Below are 22,658 nucleotides of genomic sequence, written 5' to 3'. Positions count from 1 at the left end.
AGTACACCACCGGAGGTGCTGGGGGCAGGAAGAGTGCACTAGAAAGTGCTAGGAGCTGGGAAGACAGGGACTCCGGAGGAGAGCGGCCCGACGGGTCCCCGCATTCCCAGGGTGGTGCCATGGGCCCCTCCCCCATCGAAGCTACCTTCAGAGGAAAACGTGGGGTCCCGGCGCAGCCGCTCCTGGCGGCATCTGCCGCTCCCCAGCTTGCAGGAAAACCCGCCCCGGAGGAGGGGCCGGCTCCGCCCCACCTCCTCGCAGCCTCCCTCCCCCTTCCCTTCCCTTCCTCTGGCCGCGCGCCCCCTCCTCCCTCCTCCTCCATCCTTCCCCCACCGGTTTGTGAGCCCCTCCCGCTGCGACTTGCTGGGAGGCTTGGCCACCCCCTCCCCGAGAGGGAGGCGGGGGCGCAAGCCGCGGCGGCCACCCGAGGCTGCGGAGGGGAACAAAATCCGAGGCCCCGAGGCGGCCCTGCATCTGGACCAGGCACGCGGGGGCTGCCTCTGCACCCCCAGCCGAGGGCCGCGGGGCCTGGCCTCGCCGCGGGGTGGAAGAGGTAAGGGCGAGTCGCGGGCACGCTGCGGGACCTCTCCTGGAGAGAGGAGGCAGGGAGGACCCCAGCCGCTGCCTCCTCCTATTGCTTCTCCCCCACAGCCCTCTAGAGGCCCGGAGGCTGCCGGGCGGGGAGGGATTCTGGGCAGGCCAGGCCAGAGGCAAAGAAGGGGTTAATTTAAGGAATTAAAATCAGAACAATTTGAGACCAGGCTTCCCATCCCCCTCTAGCCATTCGCTCTCCGAGCCAGGTTGGGGGGCGGGGCGGGCTCTAGACCTCTGGGACTCTGGACCTTGGAGAGATGGGGCCAGAGGGAGGGAGAAGGGGGAGCGCCCTCAAACCCCAGTCCTCCCCACCTCCTCCTGAAAGGTGGGGGAGGGGCTTGGTGTCGAGGCCTGGCTAGGCACCTGTGCCGGTGTCTGAAGGTGGAAGGGTTTGGGTGTCTGTGTGCGTGCCCGTGTGCACCTGTGATGGTTTGGAGGTGTGCATGTGTGTGCCCGCATGTTTGTCTCCTCATCTCCCAGTGCCTCTACTGGTGACTGTGCCCACAGTGATCTGGATGTCTGTGCCCCACTGCATTGCTTTGCATGTGTGACAGGGTGCCTGTGTGCATTTCCCACTGTCTGCCTCTGAGTAGGAGTGGGGCCTGCTCTCTCCTTACGTTGAGTCTGCAGCCAGGGGCCCAGGTGGTTTTCTGGGTGTGAGTCCAGGTACTGGAGCCATGTGCATGTGACCTTGGGAGGTGTGTGCGTATGCAGGAGCTGGAGACTGAAGGGGAGCTTAGACAGAAACAGCAGTGTCAGGACTGGCAAGAAGCAAGAGGACTGGATGCATTGACTCCTGTGGGTCTTCACCAGGCTGGAGTGACTATTCTGGGATGTACACATGCTGGGGCCACAGCTTCAGGTATAGAGAGCCAGAGCCCCTGCCATCTTGGGGGATTCAGAGGAATTTAGAAAGTGGGGGGGGGCGGGCTTCCTTTATTCCTCATCCACAGGGACACCTCCAGTTGCCTCCCCTTCCTTAGAATACCTCTCCCACCTGCTGACAGATGTCTCCTGAAAGCACTGAGCTTAGAGCTTCATTTCTTTGGTCTATGAAGCCATTTGTTAACATCCAAATCTTCATTTCCCATTTCTGTAATTTCTAGTTTCTCTGCTCCTTTCCTGCATGTGGATTTTATATGAAAAGAGGGAGAAAAAGTTGTTGGGGCTAGAAGGCCAAATGAGAGGGAGAGGAGATGCCAGTGGTATGGTGGGGAGTTGGGGGCAGAGGAATGACCATCAAAAACCAAGCTCTGCTAATGTCTCAATTTTGCGTGATCTTCATTTAACAGAGAGAGGGAGTTTGGTGATACCTACACATTTGTTTCTGGATTTAGGGAAGCCTAGCTTGTTTTTGGTTTTGGAATATTTGTAGTAGAAAGGGGGGTCAGGATTGTTGAAAGGTGATTGTCATTCTACCTTTGAGTCCCCTGGACTTTCCTACCTCTCTTACGGCACACCACACCCTTTATTCATTCAACAAATATTCATTGAGTGCTACTATGGGCCAACCTGTGAATATTATGGTGTTGGTGCAACATTCCACTGCCAATCAGAAGGAACATAGTGTTGGAACACTAAGAGCATGGATTTAGAAATCAGTCAGGTAGTACTGAGTTCAAATCCTAGTTTGTCACTGTTTCAGTTATTCACTGGTGTGAAACAAACCTCCCCCAGAATATAGGGGCTTAAAACAATAGCGATTTATTTTTTTTCATGGTCTGTGGGTTGGCGGTGACTGTGGCTGTGGGCTTATTTGACACCTTTCAGTTGAGAGACTGGCTGGAAAGGAATATCAGAATGACCTTTCATCATTTAAGGTCTCTCTACACGTGTCATCTAATCATTCAGTCATATAGCCTAAGTTTTTTTACATTGCAGCTGGATCCCAGGAGAAAGCTAAGAGGATAAGCCCTAGGTACAACTGCTTATCAAAGTCTCTCCCTGCTTCAGGATTGCTAATGTCCTTTTGACCAAAGCAAGTCATGTGGTCAAGCTGAGTCAGTGTGGGAGGGGACCACATAAAGGCAAGAAAACTGGGAAGCATGACTTATTGGGGACCACCAAAGCAACAATCTGTTATAGTCACTTACTGGCCACTCTGAGCCTCAATTTCCTCATCCTAAAGTGGAGATGATACCACATACTTGGCAGCACTGTCGTGAGGACTAAATGAGAAGTGGGATGTCTGACCAGAATAATTAGTAGGTAAATGTTCACTGTTTTGATTATTAGACTACAAGCATTGTGAAGGCATGACTGTCTTTACTCACCTTTGTGTCCCCAGTGCCTGGCACAGGCCTTGTCTTTAACATCTTTTTGTTGGGTGGTTAAAATAGAATGAAACAGACAAGTCTTCAGCCTTGGAGCTCTGCTAGAACAACTGTCATGAAGACACAGCATGTGGGCCAGGAGCAGAACCAGAGAAGCACTTGATATTAGAGGTGATTCTTAGATTGATTTAGTGGTAACCAAATTTGCCCAGTTCCATAACAATGAGTGGTGGAAATCACTTCGGTAACATAAATTGGTCAATTCATCCATTATTCAGTATGATTCCTCTTACGAATACACTAATGTCTACTGTGTGTGAGGCAGGTATGAAGAAGTAGCAGAGTCCCTGACCTCCAATGTATGTGTAGGATGGGATCTGATGTGCAAACAGGTCCACGACCATCCAGCATGTGACTCCTGTTGCTACATGTGAAGAGCTATGATAAGGAGTGATTCATGCTGTGATGTGATTTGAGCTGGAGGAGGGGATCAAGGAAGGCTTCATGGAAAGGGTAGCATTCGAGCTGGTAGAATTCATCAGTTGGAAAAGGGAGTCCCAGGAAGAGGGACCAGCATGAGCCAAGACTTAAGGATGTGATAGCACATGGTGCTTCTCAGTGAAGCTATACCCCCCATAGGGCATAAGGATGCACAAGGGAAGCAGAGGCAAAAGCTAGGGCTGGCAAGGCTGAATGGTGGTCAGATTCCAGCCAGCCTTGAGGGCAGGCAAATCAGGGTGGGCTTTACCTCTTAGAAGATGGCCTGCCTTCAGAGATTTTTTTTTTTTTTTTTCCAGAAGAGTGACATGACTGGATCTCTGTTGGTGGAAACCATGAGAATTCAAAGCAGGGAAGAGTTAGAGACTCAGGTTAGAAACAGTATCAATGGTCCAGATAGAAGGGGATAATAGGTCTTGAGCAGTGGCTATAAGAAAAGCAAGACACAAACATAGTCAAATATTTAGAAGATAGTATTGACAAAAATCAGCAATTGGTGAAATCTGAGGGGGACTTTGAGAATTCAGAGGTGTCTTGGGGGTTGCATCTAGGGTGCTGAATAGATAATGAAGATATTGGTCAAGGTGGAAAACAAGAGGAAGAAGCAGATTTGATGGTGAGTATTGTGGTATTATGAGTTCATTATTAGCATATTACACTCTGAGCCGCCTACACTGAAATATCCTTTTCATCCTCTCTCTACCTGCTGCTTCTAAGAAGCATTTAAAAAAAAAAAAAAAAAAAGAATTAAGTTATAAAATTTCACAGTTCTTCATATCTTAATCACTGTTTGATTCTCTTCCCGTGTCAGTCAGCCTCCCCTTACAGTTGAGAGCTTTGTGTCCATCCAGTGCCATGTAAAAGGCGCGAAAGGCAAGTGCCCCTCCTTCTCCTCCTTGTCACACATACATATCCCATCACTCTCTCCACAACCCACATCAGCCAGGCTCATCAAAGTGGCCTCCTCTACAGTCACCAGTGCTCCTACTTGAGGTGTTAACTCTTGAGTAGTTGTTTACTCTACTGTTTACACTGTTGCCTACTCCTTCCTTCCCTGACATCCCTCTTCCCTAAGATTTTCCCTCCAGAATTCCCATTTCTGCTGCTAGTTCTTAAGAACTTCTTGATTATTCTCCCTCCTCTGCCTCTCTGAAGGTCTACTTTTCCCCCTTGCTCCCCTCTCTCTGCACCGTTTCCCTGGTCCTGCTCATCCATTTCTCTTTTCATGCTCAGGTTGCCAAAACCGTATTTTTTGGCTCTATATTGCAAACTATGTACTGAATATCTCCACTTTCAAGGCCCACTGGAACCTCAAACTCATGGAATCTACAACCAAACTAATTATCTCACCCCCAAACCTGCCATTTTTCATTTTCCCACTTCCCCATCTACCTAGATGCTCAAAACCCAAACCCGAGCCTGATTCTTGACTTCCCTCTCATACCTTCCACCTTCCAGAATCATTCTGTCACCAAGCCTTCTTGACTCTCCTTCCTTAATTGCTCCTATAGCCAGCCTTCTCCCCATTTGCACTCCTGCTACCTTGGCTAACAATTTCCACTTCCAGTGTTCAACAGCTTTCTTCCTGACCTTGGCCCTCTGTAGTACATTCTCTAAACTGTACCTCTGATTAAGTCCTTGCCAGTCCATTATTCCAGAAGCACTTACTGAGTACCTTCCTTATGCCAGGCACTGATGTAAGTGCTGGGGACATAGCAGTAATTGAGACAAACAATGTTTGACGTTTCTGTTCCCTGAAGGAGGCATACTCTTTCTCACTTGCCCTTGTACATGCTGTTTCCACTGCTCAGGATGCCTTTCTTCCCCCTCCTCAACCTCATAATTGCCCTTCTTCACTTAACTACTTTACTCTTGAAGAGTCAGCCTAGGTGCTACCACCTCTGGGGGTTCCCCAAACCTCCATTTCCTCAAGCTAAGTGTTGAATCCTGCGCCTGCCTCTTACATAACTTTTATCTCATGGCTATATCATCTAATATCTTAGTCTGCCCCAGGAGATCACAAGCTGGTTGAAGGCAAGGAATGGATCTTGTTGTCCTGTGTGTCCTCAACATACCAAGCACAACACCTGGCATAGTTTGTGGCACAAAGCAGGTACTCAGAAATATACGTTGAGTGAATCCATGTGAATAGAGCTTAGGAGAGAATTCTAGGTTAGAAATATAGATCTGCAAGAGTATCAGGACTTTTGATTGCAAGTAACAGAAATCTAACCCAAACTACTTTAAGCAAAAAAAGATATGTACCAATTCATATAACTAGAAGGAAGTGGGGATGAGTAGGTTTTGTGCATAACTACCCAGGTTCTCAAAGTTAGAGTAAGGACTCTCCAGCTCTTGGCTCAGCCTCACTCTGAGTGTTGCCACATTTTTTCCCCACCACGCACGAATTTTCTCCATGGTGGGTAAAGATTGCACAAAGCCATAGGCAGGTCATAGATCATCCCAGCATGTGATCCCAGAGGGACAAGAGGACTGTTTAAATATATAAATTCCCAGTGAAAGACTCTGTTGGCTCAGCCTGAGGAATGTGCCCATCCCTGGGTCAATCATTATGGCCAAGAAGATGGGAGACTATGATTGGCCAGGCCTGGGTCATGTGTCCATCCTACTAGGACTGGCAGCCCAGTCAGAACCACATGGAGTAGGGAGCAATAGCTTACCGAGGAAAGGACAAGATGTTGCTATTACTAGAAGGTGAAGATGACTTGCTGAACAGATAAAAATAATAACATCCACTGCAGAAATTCTCAGTGACCATGTGGTAGTGGAAGTCAGGAAAATGCAAGATTATCTGTATTTCTGGCAGTCAACATGCGAAAATGCGACAGTCGACAGGAGCCAGAGAAGACACACATCTTGAGATGGTTGGTCTTGTTTGAAGAGATGAGGCTCAGACACTTGAAAGCATTAAAAATAACGATAATGCTTCTGACTGGTTCTTCTACCCAAAGAAGACCTTGAACTGGACTTAAACAAAAGTAGACTTGAGATAGGCATCTCAGATGGGGGAGGGAGCATAACAGGTCCTGAGGGTGCTGAGGAGGCAGGGTTAGGCTGAAAAAGGAGGCAGATCTCAGGGCTGCAGAGGTTGCTGATTTGGGGAGACTAGTATACAAAGGAAAATCGACTGTTATGTCATGGTGCTCATAGTACAGGATTGTGATGGAATTTGAATAGATGACACTTCTGTTTTTCTTTTACTTCTTCTCCCTCCTCCCCCTGCCTCCATCCCTCTCATGTCTGCATTCGGGCAAAGCTTCGTGTTCATGCTGAGGTGTGTACATCTAGGCAAAAATATTCCTAAGAATCATTCATAGTCATTCCTCAGCTCCAGCTGATGGAGGGAAACTGGGGCTAGCTGGCCTCAGGAGAAGAGCCACCTGGACCCTAGAAGCCCCTTCTTTCCTCTGCTTTGCACATCGACACACAGGCCTATACCCCCAAATTTTTCCCTTTCCCTACTCTAATAAGGTGCTGTGCAGGCAAAGGGGACATGGGGAGGGGAGGCCCCGAAAGATGCTCCCACAGGAGGGACCAGAACTTAGCTCGGATGTACAGGCATATACAGGTACCCTGACACCAGGCTGCCATGCATTACAGAATAATCCTATTCATGAACAGTTGTGTGTATGTAAACTGAATTCTATTTATAATATCCCTGGTCACTTTGCCAACTTCTTCAGTTTTATCTATAGTTATTAGTCTATTCAGGTTTTCTATTTCTTCTTGAATCAATTAAGATAATTTACATTTTCCTAGAAAAGCATTCAGATCATCCAGATTTTCAAAAATTGGGGCCAAGAGTTGTACCTGGTAGCAATTCAGTAGTTTGAAAAAAACATCTGTCATTTATATCCCTTTTCTCATTATAGTGTTATGTATTTGTTTTCTGTCTTTCTTTTTTCTCTTTGAATTTACCAGAGGGCTATTTATTTTGTCTATCTTTTCAGAAAACCATCTTTTGGATTTAACTCTCAAGGCTACTTTTGGGGTTTTAATAAAGCTAGAGGAAGGTGAAGTTAGAACAATTACTAAATATTAGTTTTTTAAAAAAGAACTTTAAGACCCTGTCATTTACAGACTAAGGTATTTTAGGTGAAACAATATGATATCTAGGATTTGCTCAAAATTATCCAGTGGCAGATGGGGGAATTGTGAGGCAGGGGAGCAGTGTACAGGTAAAACAAAATTGGCCATGAGTTGATAGTTGAAATTGGAAGATAGGTACATAGGAATTCATCATCATATTCTCTCTATTTTTGAATATATATGTAAATGTCCATTTTAAAAAGTTTTTTTTTTTTAATCCTTGTCTCACCACACATACCAAAAATTTATAGGTACCTAAAACTCCAGTATATAAAAAGAAACCACACAAATGAGGTATTTTCATGCTACCAAGTCATTGGCAGTTTATGGCATTATGATTCATTATGATTATTTGTTTAAAGTCCTTAATTTAAAAAAAATTTCTGGACTTTTACAAAAAGGAATCACAAAGCACTGAAAGAAAACATATGTAAATTTTGGGAAAGATGGACTTCCTAAGCATTAGGACAAAATCAAAAAGCAAAAAAAATTTACTGAAGCAAACTTTAAACTTTAATATATCAATGAAGACCATAAATAAAAGTAAAAGCCAATCAATACTCTAGACAATTCCTGGGTTAAAATTTCAGGCACGCCTGGATCTGGATGCTCAAGGGAGGTCATCAGGAGTCTTTTTCTTCTTGCCCAAAGAGAGGACATAAACTGCCACTAGCAGATCCAGGTTCACATTCTACCAGCTGAGCACAGGCCCATTACTGAATGATCACTGTGACCGATGAACAGGCTGAGGTCATGTGTGCGCCCCTGGAGCTAGGGGCTGGGGTCAACTCTATCCAAACAATGATTCAAAGTGGGGGGAATTGTTCTCTAAGCGAAAATTTGGGGATCTATCCACAAAGGGGGATTGGAGCTGACCAGCTAAAACAATACATGTTCACTACATTTCACCTGTTGGCTGCCTACGGTCTACACGGATCTTCTTATGTAAGTTTTTTAAAATTTCTGTTTATCATAATGCAGCTATCCCCTCACAAAACTTAAAACATACTGTCCCTTCTCCAGAAGGAGACATTCCAAGTTCTCATCAGTTACCACATCTAGCCACAATTCAAGATCTTGTTGGTGCGCTATTTGGCAAAGTACTGAGCTAGCCCCTCATGGTCTTTCACTCTATGGTCAGACTACGATGATGGAGAAAAAATAAGATAGCTGACAGCTGAAAGAACAAACATCCTTCCAGTTGAAGAGGGGAGATAAGGAAAAACTCAGGGGTCATAGGTCCATAGCATGGGCCACATGCTTGGCCAGTTGGCTACAATGAGGTTCTCTGGTCCCCTATTGGCTGCTCTTGTTCTGCTGTCTCAGAGAGCTGCCCTTGTCCTTTGTGCTCTGTGGCCACTGAGGAGCACTGAGGAGTCCCCCTTTCATTGGTGCAGATTTGGTGGGTGGGGAACTTTAGAGGCTAAGTGTTCCCTGGCCTTTGTTTTCTAGCTTTGCGGTTCTTATTTTTTCTGGCAATACAATTCTCTTCATCATTAGGAAGCTTTCAGTCAATTTGCATTCAGTCATCCCCAGAGCTATTAACCAAACTAGAGACCTCACTGGAAGTTACAATTCTTGAATGGAGTCCCTGGTGATGGTGTTGGGGAAGGAGGAGGGGTTGTCTCTTAGCAACAGGCTTTGGTGCTCTACACACCCCTGGAGCCTACACTTTTGTGGCCTCTACTTAGGCCTCTGCCACAGGGCAATTCAAACCCCTACTCTAGGGTGGGAGGGAGAGTTCATTTGCTTCTCCTGCCCAGCGGGAGGCTGCTTATAATGGAAGCAATGGTTGCCTCTGTGAGCTGGGGTAGGGGCACAGCAGAAGGGGCTCAGAAGTTGAGGAGTCAAGAGCCTCTCAGGCCCCAGGTTTGTCTCACTCACTCTGTGTTTCCAGCCTTCCTGTCTTTGCTTGAGCTAACTTTAGCTAGAAGCAGAGAACTGGCTCTTAATTATCTGACTCTCAGCCATATTGGATTACTGGCCTCAGGCACAAAGTGCTTCTCTGAGCAAAGCAGTTTTCTTCCTTCTGCTTTCTGATGGGTCCCTTTCAGCCAGAGTGTGTCTGTTTCTTCTTGGACCGTACTGAGGCCATGGGAAAAGCCACACCCCGATATCATGACATTTTTCTACAGTATCCAAAGTTTCAACCTTGGTAGGAAACTCATCTGTATTCCAGAGGCAGAGAGAGAGTTTAATGAGCTGCTTTGTTGCTGTGTAGTAGGGTTCACCAACTCCTGAGTAAGAAAATCAGTACTATCTTACTCCCCCACCCTTAGTTCAACGAATTCCTTCTTAAGGTTTATTACTTTTTAAAAATTCCTTTTCTGATTTTAATTTCTGGGTTAGGATTTTTTCCTGGTGCCACTAACACAGAACCAATTCCATCTGGCTTAAGCATAAAAGGGAGTTGACTTGCTTATAGAACTGATCAGACCAGGATCTCAGTGTCTGTGAGGATTCTCTTTCTCCATCTCAGTTCTGCTTCTTTGTTTTGGCCTCATTCCCAGGTGGTTCCTCCCAAAGGTGGCCCTCACAGCTTTGACCCTCCCCATCAACTTAGAAACTTGAGCCCAAAGAGAATGCTTTCCTCCAGTAGTCCCAGAGAAGTCTTGGAGAAATGACTCATTGACTCAATGAGAAAAGACTCATTAACTCAAGTTGGGTGATCTGTGCCCATCCCAGGACTCTGATTGGCCAGGCCTATATCATTCTTACCCCTGGAGCCAGGGGTAGACCATCAACCCCCACCTAGAGCGTGGACTGAGTGGGGAAGGAAGAATGGTTCCCCAAGGTTTAAGCAGCGTGCTGTTCTCAGGAAGAGGACTGGGTTCTAGGCTGGCAAAGGAAGCAGACATCCACCCATATATCCATATGGAAATGCCAGAGCAAACAGAATTCAAGAACAGGTTGGGATGGGGAGGCAGAACTGAGACTCAATGGCTTAAAAGGTCTGAGTTAATCTGTGGGAGTGAATGAGACTGCCTGGGAAGAGGATAGAGGCAAAGAGGGTATGAAGGCCAACCTCCCATCAGAGAGACAGGAAGATTAGCAAGAAGAGGAGGTCAAAGAACTCAAATGAGGAGCAGCCTGTAAAGATAGAGGGATCCGGAGTATCATCAGCCAAAGGACCAAGTGGGTAAAGACTCTTGGCGTCAGCTGAATTGTCTGACTAGCACACAGTGTCTGTGATCTGGTGGAGCATAGAGACAGCAAAAGGTGGTTGAAACTCGATTGTGGGCAGTTAGGAAGAGGATGGCAGTGAGGAATGGAGTATAGACCCCATGAGGCAGGGGAGGGGTGACCAGAAGCCAGAGATAAGAAGGGATGGGTAGCAGGAGTTTAGGGTGACCAAGGGTGGGATTCTGGGAAGGGTGGTTGGTGAATTGTGCCAGAAGGGGCCTGGGTAAGACAAATATCGTGGCCCTTGCAAGAAGGGGCCTGGGGAGGACAAGGGCACTTAATGGAAACCAATCTAGCAAAGAAATCTGAGAAAAAAGACCTAGGTGCCTGGAGTGGCAGGGATGGGAGGATGTGGTACAGAAGCAGGGAGAGGAAGAAACAGTGACACATACATACAGAGGTATTATCAGGTGAAGTAACATCCTGATCACTGCAACATGGTACCAATAGTCCAGGCTATCTTATGGGTGTGGTTTGCATGGCATGGAAATAAGCATCTTCTTTTAAGGGTATTTTCTTTTGAGATAATACATATAGTGCATTCATCTTAAGTGTACAGCTTGATTGTTTACATATGTATACACCTGTATAACCACCACTCAGATCAAGGTATAGAATGTCACAGAAGTTTCAGCATCACATAAGGTTCCCTCCTATCCCTTCTCAGTCTATAGCTCCCCCAGAGGTAACTTACCTCTATCTGACTTTATTATCTTCAATTTAATCTGTTCTTGAATCCACGTGTATGGAATCCTACAGTATGCAGTCTGGTCTGGCTTCTTTCATGTAACATACATTGAATGGATTCATCCATGTTGTTGCATGTACCAGTGGTTCCTTTTCTTACTGCTGGGTAATATTTTATTATGAATATACCACAGTTTATTCATTCTGCTGGTGATGGGGACTTGGGTTATGTCCAGGTTGGAACTATTAAAAATAAAACTAATGCCTTTATTTTTTCTTAAAGAATTCTCATTCTTTCTCACTCTCGTACATGTAAAGACCCTCACACAGGTACCAGAGCAGGCCAGCCCCCTCTGGAAGATTAGACCATGGGTCTCCCCTCGCCCCTCTCTTCTGGGCACGTGTTTTCTGGGGAAGTCAGTTTCCTCAAGGGTGGGAGATATGGGGAGGGAGGAGGGGGCGCGGGGCTACCCCCTCCTAAGACTTACTCCCTCCCTCTCTTCTAGTCTCCTTGCCCCTGGCTGCGGGTGACCTGAGCCTTCCTGATCCCGCAGGGGGGCTCGCCCACGGCCCCCCATGAGTGCGCCCGGCTGACCAGTGGGGCGGCCGCAGTGGAGCCTGGGCGCCACGCGGGCGGCGGGGCCATGGCCTCGCTGGACCTGCCCTACCGCTGCCCCCGCTGCGGGGAGCACAAGCGCTTCCGGAGCCTGTCATCACTGCGCGCGCACCTGGAGTACAGCCACACCTACGAGACGCTCTACATCCTCTCCAAGACCAACAGCATCTGCGATGGCGCCGCCGCTGCGGCTGCAGCCGCTGCTGCCTCAGGCTTCCCGCTGGCGCCCGAGCCTGCCGCCCTGCTGGCCGTGCCGGGTGCCCGGCGCGAGGTCTTCGAGAGCACGTCCTTCCAGGGCAAGGAGCAGGCCGCCGGGCCGTCGCCGGCCGCGCCCCACTTGCTACACCACCACCACCACCACGCACCTCTCGCCCACTTTCCCGGCGACCTGGTGCCTGCCAGCCTGCCCTGCGAGGAGCTGGCAGAGCCGGGCCTCGTGCCCACCGCCGCCGCGCGCTACGCGCTGCGCGAGATTGAGATCCCACTGGGAGAGCTGTTCGCCCGCAAGTCCGTGACCTCCTCCGCGTGCTCGACGCCACCTCCCGGCTCTGGCCCCGGCCCTTGCCCCGGGCCCGCATCCGCTTCTCCCGCGTCTCCATCACCCGCGGATGTGGCTTACGAGGAAGGCCTGGCGCGCCTCAAGATCCGCGCGCTGGAAAAACTGGAGGTGGACAGGCGGCTGGAGCGGCTGAGCGAGGAGGTGGAGCAAAAGATCGCAGGCCAGGTGGGCCGGCTGCAGGCCGAGCTGGAGCGCAAGGCAGCGGAGCTGGAGACTGCGCGACAGGAGAGCGCGCGACTGGGGCGTGAGAAGGAGGAGCTGGAGGAGCGTGCGTCTGAGCTCTCGCGCCAGGTGGACGTGAGTGTGGAGCTGCTGGCCTCGCTCAAGCAGGACCTGGTGCACAAGGAGCAGGAGCTGAGCCGCAAGCAGCAGTGAGTGGCCCGCAGGGCCTTGTGGTGGACGTTCCCACGAATGTTCCTGAGTGGGTGACTGTGTGTGTCACTGCCACCACCGTGAGTGTGCGTGTGCGTGATGGTGCGTGTGGGGCCAAGATGGTGTCATAAGTGTGTGTTTTAGGACTGCCAGACCATGGCAGTATGGCTGTGTGCCTGCCTGTGAAGACGGCTTCTCATTCTCTATTCTAGCCAAGGCCAGCTTTTGCGTTATGGCCGGATCCTCTTCCATCTTGCCCCTTTCCCTTTGCCCTCATCAGATTTTCTCTATCTACTGTCATTCCTAAAAGCATACAAACAAGCTCATTTCTCCCATCGGCCATACATAACCCTACCTCCCCCTTGAGCTGACCCTTTTCTCTCCTCCTTACAGAGAACAACTCGTGAAAGTGTTATGTTCCTTGTCTCCAATTCCTTTCCTCACATTCTCTCTTGAACCCACTCTTGATCAGGTATCCACCTCCACCACCGTCCTCCATGTCACCAACAATCTTCAAGTTGCCAAAGCCAAGCCATCATCTTAATTGGCCCATCAGCAGCATTTAACACAGCTAATCCTTGAAACGCTTTCTTCACTTGGCTTCCAGGATAGTCTTCTTGGATCGCCTTCTGTCTTTTGTCTGCTTCTTCTTAGTCTTCTTTGCTGGCGTCTCTTTATTTCTCTGGTCTTTAAATGTAGAATTATGAAATATGTAGGTGTTATTAATCTGTCCTCATAGTGATATAAGCTTCTTGGGGACAGGAGTTTTTCTCTGCTTTGTTCACTGCCCAGTCCTCAATACCTAGGACAGTGCTTGGCACCAAGGAGGTCCTCAGTCAAGGTTGTGTGGAAGCATGAACAACTGAATGCATTCGGGAGTAAATACTCTTGTGACTCTTGTGCTGTGTGTACGTGCAACTCCTGGAGGTTGGTATAACTGGAAGTATGCTTCTGCATCTGAGAACATTTCTGAAAGTGTGTGTGTGTGTGTGTGTGTGTGTGTGTGCGTGTGCATGCGCACACGTGCGCATTTTTGAATGTGTTGTTGGGACTGTGCCTGTCTCCGACTGTGTGCCTGTGAATGAATGCGATATGTGTACAGGTACAGGAGTGCGTGGGGCTGTGTACATGGTTGTGTGATTGTGTACATGGCTGTGTGATTGTGTACACCTGTGAGTGTGTCTGGAGGGAAGAGGTGACTGTTATGCCTAAGGATTTCTGTGGGGAGCAAGGGTGTCTAGTTTTGTGTTTGGGGCTGGCTGGGTGGGGTGTGAGTGTGTGACTTGGAGTATATGCAGGCATTTCTGTGTGTGCCATTGTGTGAGGCAGGGTGCCCGGGCCTGTTCTGCATGTACCCACGTGCCCATGAGCAGACCCAGTGGGCAGCTGTACCCATGTTGCTCCCCTCTGGCCAGGGCCTCCTCCAGAGGGTGGCTGGGCAGCGAGGCCAAGGCAGTGGGGTAAGAGATTGCTCTGGGCCCAGGGAGGTGGTGCAGATCGACCAGTTCCTGAAGGAGACGGCGGCACGGGAGGCCAGCGCCAAGCTGCGGCTGCAGCAGTTCATTGAGGAGCTCCTTGAGCGGGCTGCCCGCGCTGAACGGCAGCTGCAGGTCATCAGCAGCAGCTGTGGCAGCACACCAAGTACCAGCCTGGGCCGTGGAGCTGGGGGAAGTGGCGCTGGGCCCGGGACCCGAGTCCCAGGCAGATTGGTGAGTTCCCACCTATCTTCCTTCCTCCATCTGCACACCGGGCCCCCATAAACTCCTCTCACATGTGGCCTGACATCCCCCCCTGTAATGCTCCATGCTTCCCTTTTTTGGCTCTTCCCCATGAGCAGCTGCAGGCCTGAAGTAGGGGACTAGGAAAAGGGCAGAACCTCCGACTGGGCAGAAGTACAGGCCCCTGAGACTATAGTGAGGTGTGATTCAGGAGTCTATCTCTGTCCATCTCTGTAAATGAGAGCCCAGGAGCCACAGGCCGGGTCTGGGGTGCTGGGCGGCTGCAGGGAGGGGGCTGGTGAGCCTACCTCTCTGGGCTGTCTGTCTGTCTATTTGTCCATCTTTCCCAACTTTTTTCCTTCTTCTCTCTTCTCTTCTCTCCGTCTTGTGTCCTGTTCCTCCTGCTCCTTCTCATCCTCTTGCCTCCTCTGCTTCCCTTCCTTTCCCTCCCGCTCTGGGGGCCCACAGCGAGAACACCACGCAGGCTCGGCCATGCCTAGCACATATGCAGTGTCACGGCATGGTTCCTCTCCCAGCACAGGGTAAGCCTTGGGCCTAGCCCACCCCACTAAGCCCACCCTCACCTTGGCGCACTGGATGGCTGACCCGTCTGGAGGCTCGGCACCTCCCACCCCCATCCTCCCTGGATCACCTCTGTCTGCCTTTCCATACTCAGAGGGGGCTCTTGGAAAGTAGGGCGGGCCGGTCTCCCTTGGCTGGTGGTGGGGGTAGTTTGGGCAGACCTGGTGCCCTCCCTTCTCCTTACTCTTTGGTCTACCCCATCCCAGAGCCTCCAGCCGAGTCCCAGCTGCATCCCAGAGCTCAGGCTGCTATGACAGTGACAGTCTCGAGTTGCCCCGGCCAGAAGAGGGGGCCCCAGAGGACAATGGCCCTGGGGGCTTGGGCACACGGGCCCAGGCTGCCAATGGTGGCTCGGAGCGGGCCCCACCTACTCGAAGCTCAGGCCTGCGGCGCCAGGCCATCCAGAACTGGCAGCGAAGACCCCGCCGACACAGCACAGAGGGGGAAGAGGGTGATGTCTCAGATGTAGGCTCCCGAACCACTGAGTCAGAGGCTGAGGGCCCCTCGGACGCCCCCCGCCCTGGGCCTGCTATGGCTGGGCCATTGAGCAGCTGCCGACTCTCAGGTGAGTCCTGGGTGGGTGGGCAAGGAGACCAGGTCCTTGGTACTGGCCTTCTGAAGGAACACAGGACTGAGGCAGTATGTCTCCTGGGCTCCTGCACCTCCTTTCCCCTTGCCTCAGACTTCCCACAATGAGAATGATGCACTTCCACATAGCACCCTGCAAGCCTGGAGCGGGAACTCATGTGACAGGGCAGTGCTGCATTACGACGTGCTCAGGTTGGACTTTGCACAAGGATGCCATATCTTAGGGGGTCCATTTATGTGGTGAGCTCCTTGACATTTATGGGAGAGTAGCTGAGTGTTGACTCCAGACACTGAGCCCCCTGGAGCAGTTGGAGAGCATGCCTTCCCATATGCACACAAGGCCATGCACATATGTGGGTGGGTCAGGGTGAAGGTGAGAGGATTCGGGTCAGGGTGTATGGCTGTACCTTTGTGACTGCCCTGGGGAGCTTCCCATCTGCCTTCTGTTTACAGAGGCCTGGTTTCTATCCATCTGTACCCTAACCCTCTAGACCCTTTCCTTCTCCAAACTTGACTCAGCTGCCTCATCTAGGGGGTGAGTTTGGACTATGTGATGATATATGATCTTAAAAGGAGTTTACTTGAGGAAAGGCCACCTTTTCCTAATTTGCAAAATTAGTTCTGGGGGTAATGCAGAGGAAGGGGAAGCAGAGGCCCCTTGTCCTTCTTTCCAAGGTGCTGGTTCCCCAGCATGGGTGTCTCAGCCCTTTCCTCCTACAGCTCCCACCTTATCCCAGTTCCCCACCCACATCCCCATGCTGCCCTTTGATGCTTGACACTCACCTTTGACCCTCTGGTATTGTGCAGCCCGCCCTGAGGGAGGCAGTGGGCGGGGTCGGCGAGCAGAGAGGGGCAGCCCCTCCCGCTCCAACGAGGTCATCAGCCCGGAGATCCTCAAGATGCGAGCTGCCCTGTTCTGCATTTTCACCTACCTGGACACACGCACACTGCTGCATGCCGCCGAGGTCTGTCGGGACTGGCGCTTCGTGGCCCGCCACCCTGCCGTCTGGACACGGGTCCTGCTCGAGAATGCCCGAGTCTGTTCCAAGGTGCCTGTCCCTGCCCGTTGCCCCTGCCCTCCCACTCACCCCTGCTCTGAAAGATCTTCCCACTCTGAGTCTAGCCCCTCCAGGTCTGGCCTTGCAATGCTTATAATACCCTAGCTCCTGTCTGGCTCCCTGAAATGCTCTCATGAGGCCTCCTATTCTGGAGCTGGTCCCCCTCCAGCCAACCAAACTCAGCACCCCATCTGCAGGTAACCCCTCTCTCTCTGTAGTTCCTGTCAATGCTGGCTCAGTGGTGCACCCAGGCCCACTCACTGACACTGCAGAACCTGAAGCCCCGGCAGCGGGGCAAAAAGGAGAGCAAGGAGGAGTATGCCCGGAGCACCCGGTGAGGCCGTGGTGGGTGGGTGGGTGGATGCTCCTGGGCCGAAGACCCAGAATTATGTGAATGCTTCCCAGAGGAGGAGGTGGCCACAAGCAGCTCCCTGACTTCTTGATCATCCCCAGGGGCTGCCTGGAAGCAGGGCTGGAGTCCCTGCTGAAGGCGGCGGGGGGCAACCTGCTGATCCTGCGCATCTCCCACTGTCCTAACATCCTCACCGACCGTTCACTCTGGTTGGCCAGCTGCTACTGCCGTGCCCTGCAGGCTGTCACCTACAGGTGGGTCCACCCCACCAGATGCAAGGCCCATACCCTCTTGGCCTCTGGCCCAAGGGATCCCTGGACCCTGCATACCCTTCCCCCTCTCAGGCAAAGGGATCCAAGGGCTCTGTGGCCCCAGAAAAGGGAGCGGAGGCCACCGGGGTGGGTGGCCCCAGCTTTGTCTTTTCAACAGGAGCTCCACAGACCCTGTAGGCCATGAGGTCATTTGGGCCCTCGGTGCAGGTTGCAGAGAGATTGTCTCCCTCCAAGTGGCGCCACTTCACCCCTGGTGAGCCCTGGCAGGGGTGGGGAAGGGACAGAGTTGGGTGTGGTCTGGAGCTGAGAAATGAATTTATCTGGGCCCACTCTATCAGCTGGCTGGGGAAACATTCATCAATCTGTGTATTTAGGTGTTAGAAGCAAGGCTTAAAATCAGACCTGGAATCATGTCCTGGCTTACTAACAGCGTGACTTTTGGTGACTCGATTGTGCCTCGGTTTTTCAATCTGTATAGTGAAGGCGATATTAGAGATCTGTTGACCTTATTAGGACTGTTGCTGGCTCAAATGAGACGTGCTCACCAAGCCTGCAGTGAGTATTGGGTAAACACTAGCTAGAAGTAGACAGATTGGTTTGGCATATGAAAGGCCGTTCAGGGCAGTCAGTGTATAATGTACAAAAGAGTTGGTTGTTGGAGATTCCAGAGTGTGAGATCACTCATGGCTCTCCTTGGGGCTCCTCAAACATATCAGGCTTTTCTGCTCCCTGTGTCCTGCCCTCCAAGCCCTCACTCCGTGTGACAACTCCTCCCAGGTCTTCTAGTGTCCCTTCATTAAATACACCCTGGTAGAATTTGTCACTACTCCTCTGCCACCACTCCTGCGGCACCTGTCTCAACTGCTGTGGCAGAGGCTGTAAATGTCCATTTCCACATCCCTAATACCAAGCCAGAGTGATGTCTGTGGCCTGGGCGAGTGTTGAGGGATGCAGTTTTCAGGGAAACAGCAAGTTTGGTGTGAGTGGTGGGCATAGCCGAGCCGTGAGTGTGGAGAGGCAATTTGAGGCAAGGTCAGGAAGGCCTTGCCTGAGGGGTTTAGATTTTTTCCATTTCATCTAGAAGGCAGTTGGGGGATTTTGGATCTTAAAAAATAGATTACATCAGTTGGGTAACATTCTTTGTTCCCCCTTCACCTTCCTGTTTACTCTTTGAGGGCAGGGACCCTGTCTGAATCATCACCACTACATCTCCAGGGTCTAGCTCAGTTGTTCTTGGCTGTAGTAGACACTTGGAACCATTTGCTTAATGACTGAGTGAGAGAATGTAGGAATGACTGGCTCACTGTCAAGAGCTTGGAGGATGAATTAGGGAGACTGGTGATAATCCACGTGAATGTTGACAGTGGTCTGAGCTGTGGGTTGAAGACTTATTCAGGAATTAGAATTCATAGGTCTTAGCAGGAGGTGAGAGAGGAGTTGGGGTGATCCCAGGTGTCTGACTTGAGCAACTGAGTGGTTGGTGGGGCCCTTACCTGAGTGTGGTCCAAAGGAGGAGCAGGCTTGGGGTGTCATGCAACTAGTGGCTTCCCTGACAGCCCTTCCTGCCCCCTATTCTCCAGCCAGCAGCCCACACGCTTCAGTAATCGCTGCCTGCAGATGATCGGTCGCTGTTGGCCCCACCTCCGGGCCCTGGGGGTTGGGGGTGCCGGCTGTGGGGTGCAGGGCCTGGCATCACTCGGTGAGTCTTTCCTTGGGATTGGGGCAGGGGTTAATGGCAAGCAGTCATGGGTGCAACACTGAAATTCCAGAGGGGCTTGGGGCTGCAGCCTTGGTGGTGGCGGGAGCATCAGGGCACTGGGCAGGAGGCAACCTGGGGAGTTTGCAGTAGGACCTCCCCTCTTCTTCCCTCTTCCTAGCGAGAAACTGCATGCGGCTGCAGGTCCTAGAGCTGGACCATGTGTCAGAGATCACCCAGGAGGTGGCAGCTGAGGTCTGTCGGGAAGGTCTGAAGGGACTGGAAATGCTGGTGCTCACGGCCACCCCTGTCACCCCCAAGGCCCTGCTACATTTCAACAGTGAGTGATGGGGAATGCAGGGTGGGGTACAAGTGTCATCTCTTACCATGCTTTATCAGCATGTAGCATAACCAACTTCCTGTCACTCCTAGATAGCAAGTACCAGTGCTAAGGTTAGACTGACCAGGGTTCTAGTCCTGGCTTTGCCACCAGTGCCTTCTGAGGGCAGTGCAGCATTCAAGGCCTGCCAGCATCTGGTCCAAATAGTTCAGTTCAACAGACATTTATTGGCCTGTGCTCCACCCACCTTGGAGACAGAAGCTGTGCAGCACCATCTGACCCCTTGTGTGCCTCCAGCCAAGGGCAGAGGCAAGAGAACAAATGGTTTAAGAGCACCAGATTCTGGAGTAGACTGACCTGGGCCTCAATTCTGCTTCTACTGCTTATTAGCTGTGTGACTTCGGGCAAGTTACTATACTTCTCTGAGTTCTGTTTCCATCTTCTAAGCTGACTTTCTAGAATGAGTAGGAGGATTAAATGAGATAATGAGTCCCTGAAGACAGTCCTCAGGGGAAAGATTCCCCTCCCCCTGGTGTAGACTCCAAGTCATACCTCCTCTGGCCCCACCTCCCTCCAGCTACCTGGTCCACTCCTAGTCATTCTTCTACCTTCATTGAGGACACAAGTGCCCAACTCGGGCTGCTCACACTCATCAGGTGAGACCATCATCCAGGACCGTTTGGCCCCTGGGAGGACTCCATGTCCCAAGTGCTGAAGTTTCCTTGACCTTATGATCTCCAGGACCCTCTTCTTCCCTCCCCTTCAGCCTCATGGCCTTGGCCTGAACTGACCACCAGAACTAACTGCTCAGCTTCCAAAACCATGACCTCTGGGACCCTCTCAGCCTCCTGACCTTCTTGCTCCTCCTCCCCTGACTCATGGCAACACACAGTCCTTTAAGCACTCTGCTACCCATCATCCTCACTGTGCTTGTAATTCATTTCCAAATGCCCAGACCATAGCACAACTGTCCCCTCTGCCAGGGAAGTTCCCAGAGCACTTGCACACTTGGCTGCTGCCCACTCACCCTCCCAGAGTCCACCGCAGCCTCTGCTCTTGGACCTCACCCTTCACCTTCTTCCATTGTCCAGTTGAGCCCCTGAACAGCATGGGTCTGCTCTTCTCTTTATGTTCCCAGCGCCTGGCACTTGACTGTTTCTCAGTAGGGCTCTGGTTTCGTTAGTAAGAGGAAAGGAGGCAGGCCCTCTGCTCAGGCCAAACATGGGTCCCTACCTTACCCACCTTTTCCCAGGCATTTGTCGAAACCTCAAGTCCATTGTGGTCCAGATTGGGATTGCCGATTATTTCAAAGAGCCCAACAGTCCTGAGGCCCAGAAGCTGTTTGAGGACATGGTGACAAAACTCCAGGTGAGGAACTGGCTCGGAGGCCACCCCCGATCCCAAGCGGCATCTTTAGGTTGGGGCTGGTGATGGGAAGTCCCCACCTGTCTGGCCCTGAGGGGAACTAACCCAGGGTTCGGTCTGCAGGCCCTGCGACGGAGGCCGGGCTTCTCTAAGATCCTGCACATCAAGGTGGAAGGTGGCTGCTAACCCGGGTGGAGGGCGGCAGGGCCCCTGCCAGCCCCACACCAGAGCACTCTCTTTGGACCTCCAGAAGGACCCTGATTTGTACTTGACCTAGCCTAGTGTTATCCCTGGCTTACAAGGAGGGGTTGACAGTTTCCTGTCCTCTTCCTGGGACAGTGGAGCCACAGGCTTGACCCTGGACATGCCTCTCCAGGGCAGGGGCTTGGACAGAAGCTACCCCCTGGTCCCTACCCCACCCCCAGTTGGAACAGCCATCTGGGCACAGCCAGAGAGGAGCTGAGTCACCACCAGCACCTGGTGTCATTGCCCCAAGGATTTGCAATAACCACCCAGTGGCTCCTTGGCTGCTCAGGCTGTTTGGGCAGGCCTCCCCTTCCCGAAGCCCAGCCTCCCGGTCTGGGACCTCTGCTAGACCCCAGCCCAGAGGGAGCTCTGCAAGGCAGCTCAGACTTGGCAAAGAGGGCTCTTCTTGCCTTGCCCTGTCTCAGCCTTCTGTGGGACACCCTCTTCAGACAGCCCACCTGGGCTCTGGGTCCACATTCTCCATGGATAACAAATAGGCCTAGGGGTCTGGGCATGTGGTCAGCCAAAGGTGGGGGGCAGGGGTACAGTGAGGTAGTGGGAGTGGGCTTGGAAGGGCAAAACCTTGACCTAGAACTTCTCCACGGAACATTGAGACCATCCTCCCTAAAGGGGAAAATTGCCAGGAAGAGAAAAAAAGTTTTTATTGCTGTAGAAAAGACAAGACCCCGCCTCTTAGCCACCACATACCCCATGACACACCAGAGCTAAATTCCGAGCTAAAAGGTACATGTTTCCATACCTATCAGCAATCCCGAGCCTCTAGAGGGGCAAGGCCCTTACCCTGGGAAACTCTGTCACCTGTGAGAAGGAACGTCATACTAATCCAGGTGCTTGGGCAGGACTCCAATGGCCTTTGAGTCCCCAAGGCTAGGTGGGAGGGAGTCACTGTGCTACCCTCTGTGCTGGGGCCCCGGGGAGGCCAGGAGGAGGGTGGTTTGACTTCTTCTTTGTCTGGCTAGCTTACTTAAAGATGTGGCCCTGGTAGGGAGCTAGGCTGGAGAGAAAGAACACCCTCACTGGACTTGTCCCCATCGGCGAGGGCTCTGCTGGGAGCCTTCTGCCTGGTGCGGTTGCGGGGCCTAAGCCACAGCTGCTTGTCTGAGAAGACACAGAATGCAAGTGGGGGGTTTTACTAGCCTTTGCATGCAAGACCAGGTCCCAGCACTAAGGCTCAAAAGACTCAGGCCTTCCCAGTTCCTCTGCAGAACTGCAGTGGCTCAGAGGTTGTGGGTACTGCTAACCTGTTGGAAAGTTCTTTCAAACATTCACCTAGATCCAGCTTAGGGTTTTCTTCTCTCCTGCACAGGACTGGCTCTCAGCCCTAACCATTAGGCACTGGTCCTGGCTGGGGCTGGGCTCCTCTAGTTTCATAGTCCTTTCCAGGTACCCAACTTGCTGCCACAACCTGGCTTGGACATCAAGACCCAGCCCTTGGTTACCCTGTGATGAGTCCTCCCGAGCTAGGCCCCACAGATTCCACAGTGCACCCAGCTTCCCTGGCTCCATACCCAGCTGGCCTGGCTCTTTT

General features: G+C 51.5%; 1 protein-coding gene across 2 annotated transcripts; it reads left to right on the top strand.

Annotated features, from left to right (window-relative positions):
* The first annotated feature begins 278 nt into the window (after nt 1-278).
* Nucleotides 279-22,157, top strand: FBXO41 (F-box protein 41). 2 transcript variants are annotated; one of them, XM_039852651.1, is made up of 13 exons: nt 279-553; nt 11,852-12,891; nt 14,376-14,601; nt 15,079-15,152; nt 15,399-15,757; nt 16,588-16,829; nt 17,057-17,172; nt 17,292-17,444; nt 17,620-17,715; nt 19,043-19,161; nt 19,340-19,498; nt 20,751-20,866; nt 20,987-22,157. In XM_039852651.1, exons 2-13 carry the CDS (start codon nt 11,990-11,992, stop codon nt 21,047-21,049), a joined length of 2,625 nt encoding a protein of 874 aa, XP_039708585.1. In that variant the 5' UTR covers nt 279-553; nt 11,852-11,989; the 3' UTR covers nt 21,050-22,157. The 2 variants fall into 2 exon arrangements, with proteins under 2 accessions (XP_039708585.1, XP_039708586.1); XM_039852652.1 differs by lacking the exon at nt 279-553 and adding an exon at nt 3,947-3,981.
* The last annotated feature ends 501 nt before the right edge of the window (nt 22,158-22,658 follow it).

This window comes from Pteropus medius, unplaced genomic scaffold, assembly GCF_902729225.1.
Source record: "Pteropus medius unplaced genomic scaffold, Ma_sr-lr_union100, whole genome shotgun sequence".
In the NCBI taxonomy this organism is placed as follows: Eukaryota; Metazoa; Chordata; class Mammalia; order Chiroptera; family Pteropodidae; genus Pteropus; species Pteropus medius.
Note: the sequence above shows the minus strand (reverse complement) of the source record. Positions and strands in the feature narration are given on the sequence as shown.

What these genes read in the sequence shown, in the direction of transcription:
- FBXO41 (XM_039852651.1), top strand. Translation starts at nt 11,990, where the DNA reads ATGGCCTCGCTGGACCTGCCCTACCGCTGCCCCCGCTGCGGGGAGCAC. An exon ending in GAGCAGCTGCCGACTCTCAG is followed by an intron (nt 15,758 to 16,587) that starts GTGAGTCCTGGG and finishes GGTATTGTGCAG; the next exon opens with CCCGCCCTGAGGGAGGCAGT. An exon ending in GGCCCTGCTACATTTCAACA is followed by an intron (nt 19,499 to 20,750) that starts GTGAGTGATGGG and finishes ACCTTTTCCCAG; the next exon opens with GCATTTGTCGAAACCTCAAG.